The 23,741-nt window shown below is 41.7% G+C and overlaps 1 protein-coding gene across 1 annotated transcript in view; it reads left to right on the top strand.

Moving 5' to 3' along the window:
* Positions 1–5,392: 5,392 nt before the first annotated feature.
* LOC106730157 (leucine-rich repeat-containing protein 37A2-like) overlaps positions 5,393–23,741 on the top strand; it is a gene marked incomplete at its 5' end in the record, with an annotated part of 48,111 nt that continues 29,762 nt past the window's right edge. Inside the window, 9 exons of the mRNA XM_032498194.1 lie at positions 5,393–5,545; positions 5,916–6,108; positions 6,613–9,664; positions 12,001–12,072; positions 14,373–14,444; positions 17,333–17,404; positions 18,004–18,084; positions 22,049–22,120; positions 22,718–22,792. Coding sequence (XP_032354085.1) covers positions 5,393–5,545; positions 5,916–6,108; positions 6,613–9,664; positions 12,001–12,072; positions 14,373–14,444; positions 17,333–17,404; positions 18,004–18,084; positions 22,049–22,120; positions 22,718–22,792 — 3,842 coding nt within the window. The remainder of the gene's footprint in view (positions 5,546–5,915; positions 6,109–6,612; positions 9,665–12,000; positions 12,073–14,372; positions 14,445–17,332; positions 17,405–18,003; positions 18,085–22,048; positions 22,121–22,717; positions 22,793–23,741) is intronic.

Raw genomic sequence — 23,741 nt, forward strand, 5'->3', positions numbered from 1 at the left:
AGAGGGAGAGACCCAGGAACCTGAGGGGAGTGCATTGGGGAGGCATTGAGGAAGGGCAGGACTGAAGGATTGTTCCCCCATTGTCTGCTGGGCCCCTTCCCCACCCAGCAGGAGATGAGGAGGCCCTGATGAGAAAGATCTTTGTGAAGAGAGGGGCAGGTCCAGGTCTCTAGGGGCTGTTACAGTTTTGGAGGGCCCAGCAGGCTTTTGGGGCTCCAGTGCCCCAGTGGTAGGGGATGGGGTTGTCCTAGTGTCTTGAGTCCCTTCCAGTGTTGGCTACTTTGTTCCTCTCCTGTTGCCTCGATGTCTACTTTTTCTTTTGTCAGCATCTTACAGAATCAGGTCTTGAGGCCAGTGCCTCACACAGGGGCCCCCCTAGGCCAGCCTTCTGAAGGCGTGGGCCGGGGTGGGGCAGGGAGGGTCAGCCCAGGTCAGATTGATCTAGACCAGGGGGAAGCATGGAATGATGGGGACCAGGGCTAGGGCGGCTCCCTTCTCTCTTCATGGTCTTCCCCTAGCAGGGGCTTCCTCTGCTGGTTCCACTTCCCCCAGGGAGCCCACTCGAAGACTAGGCCAGCCCCAGGAGCCCAGCTAGGGGTGGGACCCAGCCTAAGGCTGGCTCTGCTACCACCTAGCTCCTGGAGCAGGAGATTGGATCCCTAGGACTGGTCCCCTGGTGAGGGAAGAACCATCCTGTGCATATCCTTAAGGAGACAACTGGCACTGTTGCCTTCCCTGGGCAGAGACTTGTAATGATTTTCTTGTCTGCCTCTTAGTCTGTGCCCATGTTTTTTTGGAGTTAACCACGTCCTCCCGTCTTGTGGGCAAGGAGGCTGAATGAAAAAAGAAAAAAGGATAATGCTTTGACTTTACTTGTATTATTTAAATTTCTTTGAATATATTTCTATACATCCTATCTAAAGTTGAAATAGAGACATAAAACTAGCAACGTAAGAAATCCACAGTAATGTGTAAGTTATTTTTTAAATTTTTAAATTTTATTTTTTTAATTTTGTTGATTAAGTTATACTCATTTTACAATGTTGTGAGTAATGTGTAAGTTATTTAGAGAGTTAACACGAGATACTTGGACTCTCAAAGAAGCTTGCTAATGCAGATGATGCTAAAAGAATGCTAATTTAGTTGCTTATAAAATGTATAGAGGTATGTGTGTTCCTTCTCACAGGGGTTAGTAACTTGGGGAGCGGGGCTGCTACAGATTCAGGTCCTATTTCAGTGGCAGGTCCATCTTATCTCCCCTTCAGTTCATATTCTGGGGCAGGAGCTACAGGATGACAGGACTAAAACAATTTACTTCCTTTGCTTACCCTCAAGCCTATAATAGGCTTCTGCAGGACTTCCTTGGTTGCTTTCATCATCACCTTCACCACCAGAGGTCAGGGAAACCTTCTGATTAATCAGAGGCCCTGAAAGTGATACAGAAAAGTATTGATTTAAAAGTAATATTTATTTAGGGCTTCCTATGAACTCATTGCTTAAACTGTGGTCCTATTTAATCTTCACAACCACTCTTACCAAATTGGTATTGATAAATCTCAGGTGTACCCAAAATAAGTCTCTGTGTCAGGTTGTGATATTTTTAGGCCTCTTAGGTCTTTAGGTTTGTCTGGGCACCAGACGTAAGGCAGTTGAACTTAATGCCCTTGCCCTAAGCAGCTCCAGGTGCCAAGAATTGGCCAATTTCTACTTTGGATTCAATGGATGGTCAAAAAGGATCATAAAGGTAAACTGTAGATTTTCTTTGACTAAACAGACTCCTTTCAACATTGAAATCCTAGACTTCAGAGAGAAGATTAGAACTGGGTTGTGGGGAGATGTGAAAGACAAGTTTCTGAGCATTGACCTTCCATGTGGAATTAACGATAATCTCATTGACTTGGTGGTGGTGTTCATAATTTTCTCCAGTATATGTATGGTGTATAATAAAAAATAGTTGTCCATATCTAGTAATTCATTTGCAAGCCTTACTTGATTTTGAAGCAACAGGACACCTCTACTATTAAGTGGGCTTGCTGGAGTTTAGTTTTTACTTATAATAAGAAAATATCTTGAAGAATTGACTTTAATTCAGAGTCCTGGGTAGGGATGTAACTCAGTGGTAGAGCATGTGCTTAGCATGCATGAGGCCCCGGGGTCAATCCCCAGTACCTCCATTAACAAAAAACAAAAAAACTCATCACCACAATTCTACCAGCTTCAGGATCTTTCTGACCTTCAAGAAAGGGAAAATGAAGATATTGTGGCACAACATCAGAAGCAAAGCCTGGAGTTCTGTGCTTTAGAGGTGTTGTTGCTGTCCTATGAGGGCAGGAGTCCTGGAGCTGGCATGGCCGAGGAACCCTTGCACAAGCTGGAGGAAGGTCTGTTTTCCAGTGTGTGGTGGGTGGTGAGGGGGTGGGATTTCTCCTTTGTCCTTTCTTTCTAAAACTCTTTTTTTTTTTTCAGTTACATCATCACCCTGGCTAAGCAACTAAAGCCCTGAGCAGAGTTTTTCAGCCTTGCCATATAGGTTCTTATCTTAGGCAATGCCTGATAGAACCTTTAACTCTAAAATTTTAGAGCTGACAACCTGTCAAGCTTAGGAGGGAAAATTTTTTCCCCCCATTTTTGGTTAATAATTTGTTTTGTGCTTAAATAGTCCTTTCCAATACAGATTTCTTGTAGCCTTCATTTATCCCAACAGAATCATCATCTAAAGATTTAAACTCTTGTGTAAATGTTCAGTCCTTTGCTTCCTATACAAGGACTTGAGTGTATAAAATCAAATGTAGATCCCTAGAAAGGTTTTTCCAGCTGGTACTGAGTTTTTTTTTTCCTAGAACCTGTGGCATTTGGGGTTAGGGTTTTAAGTCAGAGGCAGGTCTGTTAATGGAGTGGAGGAGGCTCCACCATCCACCTGAGTGGCTGATGCTCTGGGAGAGGACAGACTATCTGCACCACCACCAAATCTGTCTCATTGTACAATTCCAGCCATTTATGCACGGGAGAGCAGGAGTGTAGCTTCAGCTTGTCCATTTGAAATCTGATGTGATATGTGTGCCACATTCTTGGCTTGCATCTCCTGTCTAGCTCTTCAGGAACTTCCAGAATCAATCTGGACGGTAAAAAGCTGTCCTGCCAGGATGTATCTACAACAGCCATTCAGCCACACGTGTGTGTTGTGCCTGCCCTTAGTTGCTACGATAGTGATCTAAGAATCATAGATGCATTTTTCTTTTTAAATGTATAACAAAAATCAGTTACTCAGATAGGCATTTTAAGTCTTTCTTTTTCTTGGATTTAGGGCCATTACATTATCATACCTTATGAAAAGGAAGATAACCCAGAAGCTTGCTATTCAAAAGGCTATGACAGATGCATTCCAGAAACTGCTGGTTGTGGTTTTAGGTAAGACTTTTTTTTTTTTTTTTTCACGAGGGCAATAATTAGGTTTACTCATTTATTTACTTGTTTTTAGAGGAGGTGCTGGGGGTAGAACCCAGGACCTCGTGCTTGCTAAGCATGTTCTCTGCCACTTGAACTATATCCTCCCCACTCTAAGACTTTCTTGGTTGTCCTTACCCTTGGCTCTGACCACTTGTTTGAAATTTGGAGAGCAGAACTGAGGGCCATCAATGTGATTCTACAGTTGTGGACACAGGAGAAGACACAGGTCTTTTAAAACTCTCCTTAAGAAGAACCCCAAGCATTTAGGAACCAAGTAACTATGGCCTAAAGTCGGATTATGCTGCAGCATTTGAAAACTGTGAATGCCTTTCAAATAAGGTGTGTTGTTACCAAATCTCAGCATCTCATATATATTTTATGTGAAGTATTTTACTGATAAACCTTTCTATAAATTAACTATATGGATGTCCTGAATTAGGGATTAAGTTGTCAAAGTAATTTCTAAAAGAAAATATTAATCTACTGCATATAAGATTTTTTTAAGGAGTAAAAATGTGTTTCATGTCATTGAGAACTTCTTGTGCAGCTAGATTTCTAATTATGTAACTCACCCAGCATTGCCAAGTTTGTTATGAAGGGAACAAAGTAGAGAAAGACAAGATGCTTACGTTCTGAAAAAGTATTTGAAGTTTCTTCTGCACAAGATAATTATTTTAATTCAATTTATACCAAATTATTTTAAATTCAGTTTAAATCAGGGACACTTCAATCATATCCATGTTTGCGCTTTAAGAAGTCTAGCTTCTTGTGAAATGTGAGAGGAACGGATTCAGTATCGATGCTAAAATTTTCAGAAAGCTGATTATAACAACAGAGCCATTCCTCATTGGCCAATCTTTGAATCAATTCCATTTAAAAACCATTATGTGCTTAACGCTGGGAGTAAGATGAAGCGCCTTCTCCATGGAGTTTAGTGACCAGAGGGTGTGCCAGACAATTAAAAACGACTAAAATTAGAGAGATGATTATAAGGGCTGTGAAGGAAGTAAAGTGGGTGCTATCTGCAGTATTTCAAGAAAATTATTTAACATGCTGACTTTATTTTTTGAGAGGGAGGAGGTAATCATGTTTTTATTTATTTATTTACATAAATACTATTTCTTAAAAATATATTTTTATTGAAGTATAGTCAGTTTACAATGTTGTGTCAATTTCTGGTGTACAGCACAATACACAGTCATATAGGAACATACATAGATTTGTTTTCTTATTTTTTAACCATAAGTTACTACAAGATACTGAATATCATTCCCAGTATAAACTTGTCTATTTTATTTATAGTATTAGTATCTGCAAATCTCCAATGCCCAGTTTATCCCTTCCCACCCCTTTCCCCACTATTTTTAATGGAGGTACTGGGATTGAATCCAGGACCTTGTGTGTGCTAGGTACACACTAACCACAGAGCTATACCTCCCCCCAACATGCTGACTTTAACATTCAAGGTGACTTCTCTGTGTGTGCACACAGGGTAGACCTCTGAAAAGGGGCATTGTAATTGTTTCTAGACTAATGGCTGTGCTGAGACAAGGTGAGATGGGCAAATTTTCCCATGCTGAGGTAAAGAGCTGTTCACTTGGTTTCCAACACTCTTTCTCAGGGTGAATTGCTCACCTACTCCAAAACCCTTCCTGCAGAAACTTTGGAGTCATCACTGATTCAGTGGTAACCCCTAATAATAGAGTGGTGAATTTTATAATCAGACATGGATGCTGAGAGTTCAGAGGACATGGCAACATTTTAAAATATCTAACTGTAAGGTGTATTCCCCTCCCGCCGCCCTGACTGGTGCTCATTTTGTAGGTCAGCTACTTTTCTTGGAAGCAGTGTGGCCAAGGGGAGGAAGAATGTCTCTCAGATGTCAGCTTTGAGGAGGAGGAGTTCAGATGCCCAGAACTGGGCTAGCACTTCTGAATCTTCCTGAAGGCCGGGCCCTGTGACTTCCTTGGGAAGCTCTGCACCACCTCACCCCCACCCCTGCGCTGCTGGAGCCTGGGGCCACTCTGGTCTGCAGCCCAAATCCTGCCTCGTTGTGCTGGGGGGCCAGGCTGGGGTTGGAGAGAGGGCCTGGCAGGAGGTAAGTGTCACCTTTGCTGGGGGAAGGATGGCTTGGACCCTGGGAAAAAGCCTGACTGTGGTTGCATCTTGACCTAATAAAAGAGGTGTCACTACAGGGTGGGGCATGAGGCAGGGGAGGGGCGCACGTGTAGCCAAGCTGCCATTTCGCTTCGGTGTCTGTTCAGTGTGCCTGGCCAGTTTCCTACTAGCCTGTGTCACTGTGCCCGAATCGTCTTTGTGTTATGTTTCCCCAGTATTTTTGGTTGCTGCAGCTCTTTGCTTGGCAACCACTCTGGCTGCTGGTCCAGGGATGGCCCCTGAGGTGGTCCCTGGGCTCTGTCCAGCAGACCCCCAACTCACAATCAGGGGAGTTTAATTCTTCCATACAGGAGTCAGCTGAGACTTGGCTCCTGTACCCGGACGTACAGTCAAATGGAGAGCTGCCTGCAGGGCCATATGAAGATGTTGCTGTTCCACGTCAAGGTGAGAATGACAGGATAACCCAGCATCAAAAGCTCCCAGAGGAGGTTCCAGTGCTAGGCTGGGATCAGAATCAGGCCCCAGCTCTGTCTCGACCTAAAGGTAATAAGATCAAAGCTGTAGATATAGATCTACCTTTGGATCTTCTGGGAAGCCCAGATCAGCCTCCAGAGCCCCCTGAGGAGGCTGAAATGTCCTCATCCCTGCAGGAGGCCCAGGCTCAGCGTCCAGAGCCCACTCAGGAGGTTGAGTCTCCACCCCAGCAAGAGGGTCCTGCTCAAAATCCACAGACCCCTGGGAAGGTTGAATCTTTTCCGCCCCAGGCAGAGGCCCAGGCTCAGCGTCCAGAGGCCACTGAAGAGACAGAACCAGCTCCACTTCAGCAGGGGGCTCTGTCTCAGCCTTCAGAGGGCCCTGAGGAAGTAGGCGCTGCAGTCCCTTGGGGGGAGGGAGGGCTTCAGGAGCTTTTAGCTGAACAATTAAGGCCTCATGGTCCCAATGAGAATGAAGCTCAGCAGTCAGACCTGCACAGTGTCAGTGTTAACCCTGTGGATCTGGCACTTACTATAAATCCAGAGGTCACTAATGTGGTTGAAACTTCTCCAGTTCTGCAGGAGGCCCCCTATCAGCCTCCAGAGAGCCCTGAGGAGGTGGAACCTTCTCCAGTCCAGGAGGAAGCTGCGTCTCAGCCTCCAGAGAGCCCCGAGGAGGTGCAACCTTCACTTGAGCAGGAGGCCCAGGCTCAGCCTGCAGAGCATCCTGAGGAGGCGGAACCTCCTCCATTCCCTCAGGAGGCCCAGGCTCAGCCTGCAGAGCGCCCTGAGTATGACTCTGCCCCACTCCAGCAAGAGGCCCCAGCGCAAGTTCCGGGGTCCCCTGGCGAGAATGTACCTCAGTTTCCAGCAAGTGATGAGGCAGCAGCTCGACCTGGAAGTAAGTATCCAGCTCACTCCAACCCATCCAGTGTTACACTTAAACCAGTGGATTTGGAACTTACGGTCACTCCAGAGCCTGCTAAGGAAGGCGAGTTTACCACAGCCCAGCAGGAGGCCCTGCCTCAGCTTCCAGAGAGCCCTGAGGAGGTGGAACCTTCTCCAGTCCAGGAGGAAGCTGCGTCTCAGCCTCCAGAGAGCCCCGAGGAGGTGCAACCTTCACTTGAGCAGGAGGCCCAGGCTCAGCCTGCAGAGCATCCTGAGGAGGCGGAACCTCCTCCATTCCCTCAGGAGGCCCAGGCTCAGCCTGCAGAGCGCCCTGAGTATGACTCTGCCCCACTCCAGCAAGAGGCCCCAGCGCAAGTTCCGGGGTTCCCTGGCGAGAATGTACCTCAGTTTCCAGTGAGTGATGAGGCAGCAGCTCGACCTGGAAGTAACTATCCAGCTCACTCCAAGCTGTCCAGTGTTACACTTAAACCTGTGGATTTGGAACTTATGGTCACTCCAGAGCCTGCTAAGGAAGGCGAGTTTACCGCAGCCCAGCAGGAGCCCCGGCCTCAGCCTCCTGAATATTCTGTGGAGGCAGAACCTTCTCCAACCCCGCAGGATGCCACAGGTCAGCCTCCAGAGCCTCCTGAGGAAGCTGAGCCTTCTCCAGGTGAACAGGGACAACCGGCTCAGCCTTATGAGCCTAATGGGGAAGTTGCACCCTTTTCAACCCAGCAGGAGAGCCCAGCTCAGCCCACAGAGCATCCTGAGGTGGTGAACCCAGCCACCCAGCAGGAGAGCCCAGCTCAGTCTCCAGCAGAGATAGAGCCTTCCGCAACCCAGCAGGAAAGCACAGCTCAGCGTCCACAGTCTCCCGCTGAGGCCGAACCCTCTCCAGCTCATTCTCAAGATCATGTGACAACAGCTTCTCCTCCAGGCCAGGATCAAGCTCAGTCTCTGCAGTGGCCCAGTGTCACTGTTAACCCTGTGGACCTTGCACTCACCATAACTTCAGGGCCCACAAGTGAAGCTGGACCTTCTCCGCCCCAACAGGAGGCCTCATCTCAGTCTGCAGGGTCCCCTGAGCAGTTGGAACCGTTACTGGTCGAGCAGGAGGTTCCGGAACAGCCTCCAGCCCCCTCAGGAAATGGTGAACCTTCTCCAGTCCAGCTTGAGCCCCCAACTCAGCCTCCAGAGACCTCTACAGCTGCCACAGCTCAACATCCAGTACATAATGAGGTGACGTTCTCACCTGCAGGGCCAGGTGAAGCTCAGCATCCAGTGATGCCTAGTACCATAGGCAAACCCCTGGATCTCACAGTTGTCATCACTCCAGAGCCTGCTAAGGAGGCTGAAAGTTCCCCAGAGCAGCAGGAGGGCTCTGCTCATTTTCCCATTTCCCCCGAGCAGGCTGAATTTTCTCCAGTCCAGTCTAAGCCTCTTTCTCCATCTCCGGAGCACCCTGGGAAGGTTGAATCTTTCCCAGGACAACAAGAGGCCACAGCTCAGACTACAGGTCCCCCTGAGGGGGTGGGGCTTTCTTCGGTCCAGGAGGAAGCCCCGGCTCGACCTCCAGAGCCACCTAAGGAGGTTGAGATGACAGTTGGAACACCAGGACAGAATCACGCTCAGCATTCCAGCTCGCCCAGTGTCACTGATAAAGCTTTGGACCTGGGGCTTACCGTGACTCCAGGGCCTCTTACAGAGGCTGGACACTCTGCAGCCCTGCAGCAGACGACATCTCATCCAACGTACATGGAGGTGACACCTCCACAGGCAGAGCAGGTGCTGGCTCAGCATCCAGCCATGACTGAGTTCACAGTTCAGCCTCTGGATCTGGAACTTTCACTAAGTCCAGAACCTGATACAGAGGCTCGACCTTCTCCAACCACGCAGGGGACCCCAACTTGGCCTCCAGAGCCCCATCAGCCTTCATTGTATCAGGAGGTGACAGTTCCCACACCAGACCAGGATCACCCTGAGCATCTAATGTCATCTAGTGTCATAGATAAACCTTTGGATCTGGAGCTTACCGTGACTTCAGTACCTACTACGGAAGCTGAACATTCCACATCGCCCCCTCCAGAACACCCTGAGGTGACACTCACCCCTTTAAGCATCACTCCAGTCACAGTTCACGCTGTGGACCTGGAAGTTACTGTAACTGGAGCATCCAGTGTGGATGTTGAACCTTCTCCGACCAAGCAGGAGACCCCAACTCAGCCTCCAGAGCCACCAAAGGAGGTTGTTGTTGAATATCCACCCCATCAGGAGCTGACCATTCCGACTTCAAGTAAGGGTCAAGGTCAGCACACAACACCGCCCAGCGTCACACCTCATCACGTAGACCTGGAGCTAACCATGACTTCAGAACCTGCTATGGAGGCTCAACATTCTACAGTCCTCCAGAAGACTACAGCTCCTCCTCCTGAGGTGGCACTTGCACACCCAGACCTGACTCGAGTCACAGTTCCCCCTGTAGGTCAGGTAGATACCATAACTCGGCACCCAGGGTCACTGAAAACACCTGCTTCGGCTGAGCCTTCGGTGGTGCATTCTGTACCATACACCTCAGAAAAGGAGCAACCGGAACAGAGCGCTCCCACAAGTGTGGACATCTGTGAGCTCTGCATGTGCAGTAATGAGATCTTGTCCTGCACTGGTCTCAGCCCAGAGGAGAGGCTCCAGACAGTGCCCGTGCCGCAGCCCAGCAGCTACAACGGCACCTTCACCATCCTGTAAGAACTGCTTTTCCTCGTTTGTTCTCTGCCTCCTGCCTGACCTGGCAGCCTTTCTTCGAGGTCTTCCTGGGTCTTCCTCATCTCCCTAGCTCACACTGGCTGACTGTTTTTACCTTTTGTTTGTCTTATAAGCAATTTCTTACCTTCATTCGCCTTCTTACTATTGTTTCTTCTTCTCCAGTCTTTTACTTATAACTGCCCCTACTCTTTTTCCTTCTCCATTTTTTACTCCATTAGTTAACTTCTTAACATCTTCTCTTCTCCCATTTTTGCTCCATCCTCATTACAGCAACATGTCCCTCTCCCCATCTCATTGGTGTTAATACAACAAAGTGGTTAAGAGTAGAGATTCTGGAGTCAGACTACCTGGGTGTCAATCCAGGTCTGCCATTTATTAGCTTTGTGACTCAGTTTCCTCATCTGGAAAGTGGGGATAATCATAGTCACTATCTCATAGGATTATTGTGAGATTTAGAAGAGTTAATACATGTAAAGCTCTTATATCAGTGCCTAGCATATACCTGAGTGTTAGCCATTATTTTTATTCAGTCCCTCAGGTATATTGATTACTCATCTTTGCCCTCAGTATTTCTATGTATAGCATCCATTTTATGCCCAACCCAGGGCTAAGTACTGTGGGAGCCACAGAAATATGGCATTGTCTCCAGAACATCACAGTGATAGGTGGGAGGAATGAGAACACGCCTTAAAAGGGAGGTGATGTGTAATTGAGTATTAAAAGATACAGAGGGGTGCTGAAATTAACCAGAACCTGGAATCACTGGGGTGTGGAGGTCAGGGGAAACTGCATGGATAAGCTAAAACTGTCGCTGGAACTTAAAGGCTGGCTATGACTTGTTAGAGTGAAAATAGAGAGTGCAGGCTAGGGAAAGGTGTGGCTGCAGGACTTATCAGGATTTAAGAGATCAGTCTAGCTGTGAAGTACTGGGTTAAGCACCAATGAAAGATATGCTATGAAAAACCTTGACTGTTACAAATAGGGGTTTGAAAAATATGGTATAAGATGTGGGGAGCCATTGAAAGTTTTCAAGGTAAAGAGAGAAATGATGAAAACAAGAAGTTTATTTTAGATTCCATCTGTAGTGTGATCTAGAGAGGAAGGTTGGATTCAGGGAGACCAAACAGAATGCTGTAGCAAAACCTAGGAGGAGAGTGAGAACAGGCTGAGTTAGCGTGGTTGTGACGGGAGGAGAAGGAAATCCTGAGAGCACGACAAAGGGAAAACTGACAAGGTTTAGTAACTGCCTAGAGTCAGGGGATGAGGGGTACAGGAGAGAAAAATCAAATATGTTGATGAGGAGAATGATGGTGGTACAACAGGTGGAAATACAGTTGGGAAGGAGAGCCAGTTTGAGGGAAATGGATTCAGTTTTATTGATGAACATAAAGCAACCAGAAGGCTTCTGTTTGAGTGGAAATGTCCCATAGGCAGGTGGGCAGACAGGTATCTGTTTTGACTTATTTCTGATCCCCCTGAAAATTGTGTATATAAACTAAATGGTTGTGGCTGAGGGAAGAGGACAAAGCTAAAGGTAAAAGTTCAAAGCCATCCACAGTGGTTGAAACTGAACCTCAAGCACTTAACAGCTTCTTTTAAATGTGTAAGTCATGGATACATTCTCACTGTTTAAAAGAAAATGTCATAGAAGTATACAGGCTAAAATGTGACATTCTCTCCCTACCCTCCCTCCCACCCATAAGAGAACTATGTTACTATTTGGATGTGTGTCCTTCCTTCCAGTCTCTTTCCTTTGTATTTTTTCCCCTAATGAGGTAATAACTTTACTCCTTGCTCAGTGATCTGTGCTTTTCCTTATGCAATATGTCTGAGAGATATTTCCATAATAGTCTCTAATTTCTAACTGCCCATGTCCTTCCAATACCTGGAGAGATTTAGAGGGCACTGAGCCAAAGCTTTGGTGTTACCTGGCATAAGATTTCTTTACTTGCTGATAACGATACATTTTTGCCATTTTTATCATTGATTTGTAGGAGTCATTTTAGACACATAAGTGTCTTTGGGAGAAAAAAGACTTACATTCAAAACAATTGGCAATATATATCCAAGAAATTGGACGGACAGGAAGTTCAGGTTCTGAGGAGATGCCTCATTGCTTGTGCCAGTGGCCTCACATTATATCTTTATTGTATCTTTAGGAATTGTGCCCACTGGGAAGCTGAGAAGCTGTGGGAGGTAGAAAGCTGGTCTTTTCTGCACTTGAGTATTCCCCACAAGGTTGCCATGATTCTCTCACTTAGTCTGCTCGTTCTCTCCCTACCTATTTAAGGATATGAACTGTGTTTCTTCACAGAGATTTCCAAGGAAACTCTATTTCTTACATTGATGAAAATACTTGGAAGCCTTACCGCTGGACTGAGAAACTGTGAGTATATTCTCTCCAAATACGCATACAAAACACTAACTGCCTTGTCAGATTCTTCTTGGTCCAGAATTCCGAGGTCAACAGCTGTGTTAAAAGGTATTTGCCCCTTCACATTCCAAACCAAACTATTGATTGAAATTCTGTTTTTATTTAAAAACTTAAACTTGGCAGGCCCTCATTCAAATAGGCAAGAACCAACTTAAACTTATTTTCCATTACACCAATAATACATGATTATATTCTCCATATAGAAAAATGAAATAACAGGTGTAGTGAAAACCCTCCTTGTGCCTTAATCCCCCACCCACACAGTTTGGAGTTTAGTAAAACAGTCCTTCCAGACTCTTTTCCATGTATTTGACTACATACACATTTACAGATAACAAAATAAGTTAGTTGTGTGACTTTATTATATCTTTTTACTTAAGTGATTAAAATCTTGCAACATGATTCTTTAATGTCACGATACATCTTAGATTTCTTTCCCTCCCAGTACATAGAGGGTTGCCCCATTTATTTAAACTCCTACATAATATTCCATAGTATGGACGCATCAGTTTAATAATGCCCGTATTGAAAGGTGTTTAGATTATGTCCAGTTTTCTTGTTACAAACACTGCTGCAATGAACATCCTTGTGCATGCATCTTTGTGAACCTGTCAGGTATTTCTGTAGAATAGATATGTAGAAATGGCATTGTTGGGGCGAAGACTATGTAGAGACAAACTTCTAATTGCCCTCAAGCAAGTTGTGCCAGTTGACACTCCAGTCAGCACTCCCTGACAGCCTTTGTTTCCCCACAGCCTTCCACTGCTGGATGTTCTCCATGTTTTGGGCTGATCTGAAGGGTGAATAAAAGGGGTTCCACCTGAATTTGAATTTTTCTGAGTACCTGTGAATTTAAATATCTTTATATGTGTGTTGAGCATTTGTATTTCATCTCTGAATTGTCTGTCCTTTATTCATTTTTCTATTTTTTTAAATTGATTTGTAGATAAGTCAGCTTAAATAAGATAATGATTTTAGGGGGAAGGCTATATTCAAAGCAGTTAACTGGCATTTTTTATGGCAGTTTGTATTATTCAACTTGAATAGACAAATCATAAGTATAACTTCCAAATTACATTGTTGATAAGATATTCTACATCTTTTTGTATTAAGTCTTCAAAAATATCCAAAGTATTGTCATATCTACCTGTAATCAGTATAAAAATTAATGAGAGAGTCTCCATACTTTTTGTCCGTACTCTGAAATCTCAATTTTGTTGCTAAATTTTATTTGTATTTAGATTTCTTAAAATTTACAGTTGAAAAGTTGTATCACATACCCAAATTGTTGCAAACACACTTTAAGTTTTCCGATAATTACATTGAGTATCAGTTTTTACATTTTAATTTTAAAAATAAGTAAATTAAATTAGAATTCAACTCCTTAGGCACATTAGCCACTCAAGTACTCAGTAGCCACATGTTGCTAGACATGCAGCACTACATGCTACATGCAAGAACAAAGTAAATTTACAAAATATTGTTGAATGAAAGAACATAGAGAATAATACATAAGTCATTCCACTCACATAAAGTTCAAGAAGCAAGAATAAATTATATTCTTTGTGGCTGATGTATAAAAGGCAAAACTACATTTGAAAAGGAAGGGAAGTAGTATTAAAGTCAGGATAGTGGTTCCCTCTAGGGAGAGGGCTGTAATTGGGAAGGAGCACAGCGGGGGCTCCAGGGGTGCTGGCTGTGATCTTTCTTGAAGTGGATGGTGTTACATGGGGATTTCTAATTATTAAAGTGAACAGGTTTGTATATTTTACGTACATTTTAATCTTGAAAAAAAATTTCAGTGGGGAAAAAAAATCAAATGACTTCATTTCCAGCCCTAATATCCTCTGGGACTTCCACATGCAGTTTGGGAAAAGCGAGAAAGGCATGGCAGCTCTGCAGCCTCAGTGCTGCCCAGAGTTGGGTTCTAACCAAGGACTTGTGATCTGCAGAGTAGGCCTTAAATACATGATTTGGTGAGGAAGAGTGGATAGGGGTGTGCGTGTGCGTGCGTGTGTGCATGTGTGTGTGTGTGTGTGTGTGTGTAATGGAAAGGGATGGACACAAAGGTAGACGTGAGAAGAAATGATTAAATGAAACCGGAGTGGAGATCACCATATCTAAAATAAGAATTAGGGTATTTAGGTGGCACCGTTACCCAGGTTTCCCCTACATATATGACTTAGTCCTATGTAGTAAATAATTGTAGTTGTTTTGCATTTTGATCCAAAAATAACCTTTTCATTTTTCAGAATTCTCAGAGATAATTCTTTGACTGAGTTGCGTAAGGATTCATTTAAAGGCTTGCTAGCCCTGCAGTATTTGTAAGTTAATTAGTTAATCATTTATTTATGAGTTCTTAGTTATATTATCGATAAAGTAATTAAGGGGTTTAAATTAAATAACCTCTACAGTTTTTTTGAGCAATAAAATTCTATAATTCTCTAAGTCTGTAGGGTCCCAGCCCATCTCTCTAGCATCAAATACCTCCTATTCATTTTTAATTTTTAATTTATTTAGATAAAAAATTACCTCTTAGTTGTAGAGGAAAAGTGGTAAAGTGGTCTGAGCAATTATAGACACCCATATGAACCTTATTATGTAAGTGTTCTTATACCATCCACTTACATTTAGTTTATGGCCCACGGATGAGATCCATCCCATGATCTGTATTTGACAGCACACAAGTTAAGGATGATGTTTAAAGGGCTGTAAGTGGGAAAACAGGGGAAAAAAACAAAGGAAAACACACGGCAGAGACTGTGTGTGGCCTGCACAGCCTCACGTACTCACTGTGTGGCCTTCACAGAAAAGGTGTGAAAAAGGTGCTTTAGTAGAATGAGAGGAATTAAAGTAAAGCTGGGATTGTCACCTAGAGGACCAGAAAATATAGAACACTTACATTAATATGAATGCCATTAACTCATAATTTTCATCTAAATTAAATTCACATTTAAATATTAAATATTAAAGTAGATGAATTATGTAAACAGTATTGTCCAGAACATATCAAGTTACCAAGAGAACAGACTGATGTTAAGGATTCAATGCAGGAATTGTTATACCAATATTAAAAATGTTTAAGTTGCTGGTTAAAGTGGTATAGTTACAACTGTTTACACCAAATAAGCATATTAGAAATGTCCCTAACTTCACTATTTACAAAAAGGAAAACTCTGCTTTGTCATTGTACAAGGAAAGAAATGCTTGCATAGTACTTTTGTTAATTTAGAGATAAGGAGATACTGTGTTCTCTGCTATAAAAGATCAATTTTTATCCTTTGTCCGTGGCATCCAGAGCTGTGTATGTCATTAATCCTTACTAAGCTAACTAATGATGCTCTTTAGCAAAGAGATTCTTCTTGCAAATATAGAAGGCTAAGGGAAGTGGGCATAAGGAGCCTCATATGACCCTAAAAATAGTCCTTTTAACTATCAAACAATCCAAGCCTTAAGGGGCAACCACTTTTGTATTAGTCTTCTTGGGTCCCTCTGTCATCTGGGCTCCAAACCTTAGAAACAAAGTTTGGAGAAAAGTAAATGAGATAACTGCTCAGTGGATTGGGCCATTAATTACTTCTACTATGAAATACCCTCTTAGCAGATTATTTCGTGTTAGCATAAGTTATCCTCACTCATTTAAAAAAAATGTCAATCAGTAAAAAAGAATATGCCGAGCAGTGTGCCTAGTGTTGTAAACACAAAGATAGGTAAAACAATTCCTTCTAGGAAATCCTGATCTTACAGGGAAAAAAAAAACCAAAAAAAAAAAACATAAGCTCAAACCGTCATGCAGAAACACTAAGTGGATGACAGAGTGCTGGAGAGGCGTAGAAAAGGGAGTGTTTCTTCTAAAACAGTCGTTTTCTTCCTCCTGTTCACTCCCCAGCTAATTGTTTATTTTAAAAACTATCTGACTTTGCTTTGTGTCCACACATTGGCTTTAAACATGATAGACAATGCACATGAGCAGGTCTAGTCCATACATTCAAGGAGTTTATACTCAGAGGAAATGGGCTGCAAAAACAGCTATATAAGAAAAAAAGAAGTGGAGAGGAGCAATGAGAGCTCTAAGTTGGTTTTGGAGCTCAGAAGAGGGAAGAAAGACTCCAAACTGGATCAGGGAAAATGTTAGAGCAGCGCTGTTTGAACAGGACCTTAAGCGGCCACTGTGTGTCATCAGACAGACATCTTGGGAAGAGTACATTTGCAGAAAGAAGGTAGGAGAGAGGCAAAACACAGGAAACATGCTTTGAGTACCTGGAGAGTACCAGTAGGAAGAGTAGATTAGGACCAGATCATCTAGGGCTTTGAAGGCCATGCCGAGGGTAACACGCCAGGCTGCCCCGTTCCCACAGCAGTGCTGTCGGACAGACTCGAGCCTGCAGCAGAATCAGTCACTTGGAGGGCTTGTTAAGGCACAAGTTGTGCCCCACAGTCGCTGATTCAGTTGGTCCAGAGTAGAGCTGAGCATTTCTTCAGTAAGTTCACAAGTGATGCTGGTATTTGAGAACCACATCTGGAGAGTTAATCTGGTGACTGTACAGGATGGCTGAGAAAGGAAGAGACTAGAGGTGCAAACACCAGTCAGAAGACAGTTGCACCCACCCAGGAGAAAGGGGAGGCTAAGAATCAGTGGACATAAGATAGCCAGCTATAGTCAAGAGCAGGTGTTTCAAATAAAAGTCAATATTTTGGTGTAACACTGAATTAGTTCAAGTTACACATTAATAAGAGGAGCAATTCCTTTCAAGTCATATGAAAGGCTATCTTTTATTTCTTCTGGTATTGAATTGGCATAGAAAAACAGAATTAAACTGGGAGGTATGTAAATAGAGTATTCATTTTCACATTAAACATTATAATTCTATATGGAGGTTAAAAACTTTGAGTTTATCATCCAGAATTTGTTGGACTATGAAAGGTTATCTAATGAATTCTTCTGCTCTGAGGAAAGATTACCTCCAACATCTACCAAGATCCATACAGGTGTATGTTTTGTTAGTGAACATAATGAAAGTGAGACTCTTAAGACAGGCGAGGGCAGGGTTAGGGGCTTTGGAAGGTTTAAATAACAATTCATAAGGATTAGTGGTTATATAGAAGCTGCTTATTCATTATTATTATTCTAACCTCTAGTAGTTATTCGTACTAATTAGATATCTAGTAGCTAATTGAGGCAATATTTTCCTTTTCCTTTTCCTTTTCCTAGAGATTTATCTTGCAATAAAATACAGTTTATTGAAAGCGGTACATTTGAATCACTACCTTTTCTGGAGTTTGTGTAAGTTACAATTATAACTTCATTATGTTGGGAATTTTTATAAAATTATAAATATGATTATAAAAAATTAATTTGCTACTGATTTGGAAACATTAAAATTTTTGTTTAGAAATCTACTAGAATTATGTAGCTAACCCTTTTTGTCTCTCACAAAGATTTGCACTCAGATGACATTTGGCAATGTCTGGACACATTTTTGGTTATCAGAACTGTAGGTATGCTGCTGCATTCTGGTGGACAGAGGCCAGAGATGCTGCTAAACCCCCTACAGGGTACTAGACAGCCCCCCACAACAAAAAGTTGTCCGGCCCAAAATGTCAGTAGTACTGCCCTTTGCTAGAGAAGAAAGGATCACTTATCGCAAATATTTATTGAGGATTTACCGTTTTGTATCTAATGCACCATGTACATAATCATGAAACTATAACTCACAAGCAACTATTTTCCACACTGAGATTTCTTTAGTGTATTGAAAGGATAATGAGGTCATGTTTCATTGTATATAAATTAGAATTACTGCCAAAGGTTAAAGTTCTTATAGGATATTTTTTTCTTCTTCTTTTGCTTGTGTCTTTTTTTTTTTTTTTTCTTTTTTCTAGCAATCTTGGTTGTAATTTAATAGTAGACCTGAGCTTTGGAACGTTCCAGGCCTGGCATGGAATGCAGTTTTTACAGATGATGTAAGTGCAATAGATGAATACATGTAAAAAACTATGTTTTGGTTATTGGTAATTGGTTATCTGGGTGTAAGCTCACTATGGATTCTAGAAATTATGTCTTGAAATCCATTCTTTTTTTTTCTTTTTTTTTTTTTAATGAGAAAACTAAGGTACAAAGAGGCCATGAGACTTGTCTAACTCATATATGGAACACTTTGCTTTCCCTAGTACTGATGTTTGGCACGAGCAATAAAATAAAAAGCACCCAACAGGAACACTCAAATTAGCATTGTCATGGAATCCCATTGTTGTTGCTCCAATATGCAAATAGTACTTGAAATTACACTTTTGATTTTAATTCCTGCTCATGTGCAAAATTCCTAACTACTTAAAATTTATGCAGCACAGAGCTGCAAAGAACTAAGTTTAGCCCAAAATTCTTCAGGGAGCAATAGGTATGGGTGCCTTCTCAAGTATTAGCTTCTTTTAAATGGTAAAGCGGAAAGAATTCCTGGACACCCACCTCTCTTCCCAACTACACAAAACATTATTTTTCAAAAAGTCTATATTAGTCTGAGGTGAATGATCTGTGGCCAATAGGAACCTTTGAGGTATGGATGTTTGCGTTAAGCTGTAATGTGAAAAATATAAAGAAGATACATTGCTATAGCTGAATTCTCTATACTTTCTTTTCTGACTACTTCTAATAAGAAGTGTGGGTTTTTCAGAACCTTGAAAATTCTGTGATTTCTCCATGTCACAAGCAGATGACAGCAGGTAGGTTCAGTGGCCTGAAGGGGATTTTAGACTCAAGGTGAAGAGCCTCCTCTAAATCAGGCTTTGGAAAAGACTCTCCTATTTGTCTTCTGGTTCAGAAATGCAGTTTCACAAAGTTCACTTTGGGTTAATGAAGGTGTCGAGGGTGCGTCTGGAGCTGGACTAACAGTTCTGCAGATGCCCACCAGGGGCAGCCTCCCTCCCCCCTTCATTAGCTTGCTGGTGCCTAACTTGTGGAAAGAGAATGGAGGGTCAGTTTTTCTCTTGCCAGTGCACCGGGCAGTGGGCTCCTTAGGTCCCTCCGCCAAGAGGTTTTAGTAGCATTGGTACCATGTCTTAAACTCATGACCTTTCCTAAACATTTTATAACACCAAGAGTCTCATAAGAACCTAAGTTTCCTTATGGTTCTGTAGGCGAGCCAGGGGAAAAAGAATTGTGGAATCACAATTGATAAAAATGACTGAATTTATTGGAAAACATCCGCTGAGTGCCATGTGCACTGTGTGTCTGCACTTCACTAAGTGCTGGGGTTACAAAGAAGAATAGGCCAAAGATTTTGTCCCCAAGAAACTTTCATACTGGAAGAAAATTGATGGTAAAACTTATGAGAGCAATGCTAGCATCTCTGCAGCAGGGTAGCCAAGTAGGGAAGCAAGGAAGCAGAAAATGAGTGGTGGGTTAGAAAGGATGGTCATGCAAGAGGCACGAGCCTGATCTTCTTGAATTTCTGTGTTCATCTGAAATGGCAGAAAAAGTTAATGAAAGAATCAGAGCTGGTGTTGGAAATAAATTAATATTGTTTTCCTAAAATTCATTCACAGTTACTTTCAAAAGATTGTGAGAATACAGTAAGTGTGTGTTGGGGGCTGGGCTCCTCCTTTGTTTTGTACCAAATCTAGAAAGTCTAGAATGTGCCACCCCTTGAGTTGTCATTTTGTTGCCTATTACATTACTGAGGTGTTTATAAGTTCAAATAATATTTATCCCTGCATTAAATAAGTCTGGAAAAGGGCCCCAGCTGAGGTGGATTTATGATCAATTAAATGAAGCTGAAGCTGCAGGGCTCCCCACTTGCCTAGGTCCCTTCCAAGGTCTTGGGATGGGTCCTAGCGATTTTTGTGTTCATAACTTTGCATGTTTTTATTAGACAGGATTTTTCCCAAGTAGGTGAGGTTCAAGACCCACAAAGCCTGGGTGAGTTTCAGGTAATTATAACTCAGATGGTTTCTTGAATGAAACCTCTATGTTATTGACAAACCCCAGGTGAACAAGTGAGAGGTGTGCTAGAGTCTATTTTGAATGTGAAGTCCCCCTCAAAGATGAGCCAAGAGCTAATTAATTAATAAAGCACCGTTTTTACCTTTGTGTTTTGTTTTGGTGGTGGGAGGTAACTCTTATTTATTTATTCTCCGAGGAGGTACTGGTACTGCTAAGTTTAATATTTTCTCCTTGTCCTTGATTTTTGTCACTTTGATTACTGTGTGACTTGGTGTGCTCCTCTTTGAGTGGATCCTGTGTGGAACTCTGCACTTCCTTGACGTGGGTGACTGTCTCCTTTCCCAAGTTGGGGAAGGTTTTTGTTATTAGGACATGGGCTATGTTTGAAGGCTCCCACTGTCATGGAGAGCAAAGGTCTAGGACAAGTGAAAGCAACACAGATCTCACTGTCCTGACAGAAGTTAATGTGTTTTTCTTAAATAAATTACTCCCCAGATTGCCACAAGCCCATTGGTTAAATTTCCAGAGTTCTGAGAAAGTTGATTCTGACAATTTTTGTGAGTTTTTTTGTTGTTGTTTTATGGAGGGATGAATTTTCAGATGTCCTCACTCCACCATTTTTACTGATTAGCCTGCAACATGGTTTAAAATCTAAAACCTCAATGACCATAGGCTAATTAAGTAGTTAATCATGGGAGATAATTGAAGAAAAGAAATATAAGAGAAAGTGTGATTCTCATAGAGGCTCTCGCAGATTGGGAGATGAAATTTGAAAAGGTATTTCTATATTTAGTGCCCTCAAAATTAAGGTTAAAGTAATAAATTATTTTAAACACACTCCTTTTTTTTCTTCTTCTTCTTTTTTTAAATACAGGTTAAACACAGGCTTTGGAGTCAGATCTGAGTTCAAATTCCAGCTCTGCTTCTTACTAGCTTGATGAGTTAGGACAAGTTATATACCTTCTCTGTGCCTTGGTTTCCTCATTTGTAAAATGGGATAATAATATTATCTATTGCATAAGGTTACTGTGAGGATTAAATATTAAATGTTGATCATAGATACCTGGCAATCCAAAAGGCATTAGTTGTGATTATCTTTACAATATTCTGCACAAGTACACTAATGATTCATGAATAGAGTTAATTAACCTAAAGGCAAATTTTCTTTCTTCTTGTTTCTTTTGGGTTTTTAAAATTTTTTTTTCTTTTTCTTGTTTGTTTCAAAGAATTGACAAGAAAATCTATTCCAGCATTTTGGAATAAAAATTTGCTCAGAAAATGAATTTGTCACTTTGTTGATATATAAACAAAATGGCATTTATTCAACAAACGTTTCTTAAGTACCTAATAAATACTAGACACTGTGTCAGGCACAGAGATGACAATGACAATAAATTATAGTCCTTGCTCTCATGGAGCTGACAATCCAGGAGACTTAGAAGTAAGGAGGTGACCCCACACACAGTAGCAAAGACTGTGACAGAAGAACACACATGGGAGTGTGCAATGGGAGTGTGGGTCTCCCCAGTTCCTCTTGTATTTTTCTCTTCAGCTCCAGAAGCAAGGGATTGGTCCCACTTTTGTCTTTAACTGGGCAGTTTAAAACATGCAATTTAAAAAATTTCTAGAGATGAAAGAAAAATGCCTTGATTTACAGAGGACACTAGAAATAGTATTTCTTACAGAGGAAGGGCTTCCTACCAGCATAGTCCCTTCTAGGGTTTTTGACCTAAAAAGTTCTTTAGCATATTTTTTTCTTTCCTATCCACTTCTCCCTCTATTTTTTTCTCTTTCTGTTCTCTACTTTATCATCTAGACACCTGGGTAGTTCCCAAATGAAGAGAGCTTTACAAATTCTACGGGTGATTTGTAGGTAAATTCAGAAAATGACTCCTTTTTACCTTTAAGTTTCATACCAAAAAAATGAATATAAACTTTCATGAACATTATTGAAAATGCAGATAATTTTACTGCCATTCTATTTTTCAGAAATCTCAGTCATAATCCTTTGACAACAGTTGAAGATTCTTATCTTTTTAAATTGCCAGCATTACGATATTTGTAAGTATTGCAACAGTCTTACTGCTCTTGAGTTGATTTCTGCTCTTTTTTACTTTCATCAGAGATTGAGGATTTTGGCTAAGAAGTCATAATTTAAATTTTAACTGGGTTATTGAGGTAAGAGTTATTGGTAAAGAAAAGGATTAAGAAAGAATGTATATGAGTAAGGCAGCCAGCAGAGGAAGAAAATTGTGTTGAAAAACACTTATAGAGATCAAACATGTAAAAATAAGATTTATCCCAGAACAAAATGGAATAAAGTGTATATTATTTAAAAAAAAAAAAAAGTATTCAACACAGGTGGATGTAGTTGAGATTGAGAGGTAGGATAATCGTAAAAAAAAAAAAAAAAAAAAAAAAAAGAAAAAGAAAGAAAAGGAAAAAAAAAAGAAAAAGAAAAAGATGGTCCTGTTCAGCACCGAGGTCAGTAATTTAATGATGCAAATAAATTTAAATTTCTTCAATAAGAGCTCCCTGGGATTACTGTCTATGGCAAGTAAGAAGCCAGAATTGAAATAATCACATATTAATTATCTTTTTAAGTGTAGAATTTTTGTCTTTGGGTTTAAATCATGCCTCTTTGGGCTTTTCCTTCAGAGACCTGGGAAAAACAGAAGTCTCGCTTACAACAATTGAAAGAATCCTCATGATAAGCGTTGAATTGAAAACACTGTAAGTTGATTTGTATTACATTTATTTTCAGTTAATTGCTTTTTATAAGTTTTATTATTCTCTTAAGTCAGCTTTATTGTTGTATAAGTTTCATAATTTTCATATAGTAGAATTTACTCTTTTTACAGAGTTTGCTGTGTTTTGACAAATGTGTAGTTATATAGCCACTGCCACATCTGAGATATAGAAAACTTCTGCAGCCCCAATAGTCACCTCATGTCCCTCTGAGGTCAGTCCCCTCCTCCCACCACCAACCCTGGCAACCAGCAATCTGATTGTTGTCCCTATAACTTTGCCTTTTCCAGAATGCCTTGTAAGTTAAGTCATAGGGTATGTGGCCTTTTGTTTTTGGCTTGTTTCACTTAGCCAGTCCCTGGAGATTCATCCATGCTGTTATACCTGTCCATAGTTCATTTCTCTTTATTGCTGAGTAGTGGTCCAGTTGTGTGGATATACAGTTCTTTATGCATTCATCAGGGGGTGAACATTTGAATTGTTTCTGGTTTTCTGGCTGTTTTGAATAAAGCCGCTAAAACCCCTCATGTATGTGTAAACATACATTCTATGTGAATATATGTTTTCGTTTCTTTGGGACAAAATACCTAAGGGTGGGATTGCTGCATCCTATGCCAAGTGCATGTTTAACTTTTTAAGAAACTGCTAAACTTTTCTACAGTGACTGTACCATTCTGCATTCCCGTTAGCAGTGCATGAGAGTTGCAGTTGCTCCACAGCTTTACCTGATCCTTATATTTCAGGTTTTAAGAAAAATTTTAACCTCTCTATTAGGTATGTATGTATACTTCCATTTGTCTTGGGTAAATACCTGCCAGTAGGGTGGCTGGATCATTCGTACGTGTATGTTTAAATTAAAAAACTATTTTCCATAATTGTCCAGCCATTTTACATGTCTACCAGCAGGGTATGAGAGTTCCGTTTTCTTCACATT

This window comes from Camelus ferus, chromosome 16 (genome assembly GCF_009834535.1).
Source record: "Camelus ferus isolate YT-003-E chromosome 16, BCGSAC_Cfer_1.0, whole genome shotgun sequence".
Classification (NCBI taxonomy): Eukaryota; Metazoa; Chordata; class Mammalia; order Artiodactyla; family Camelidae; genus Camelus; species Camelus ferus.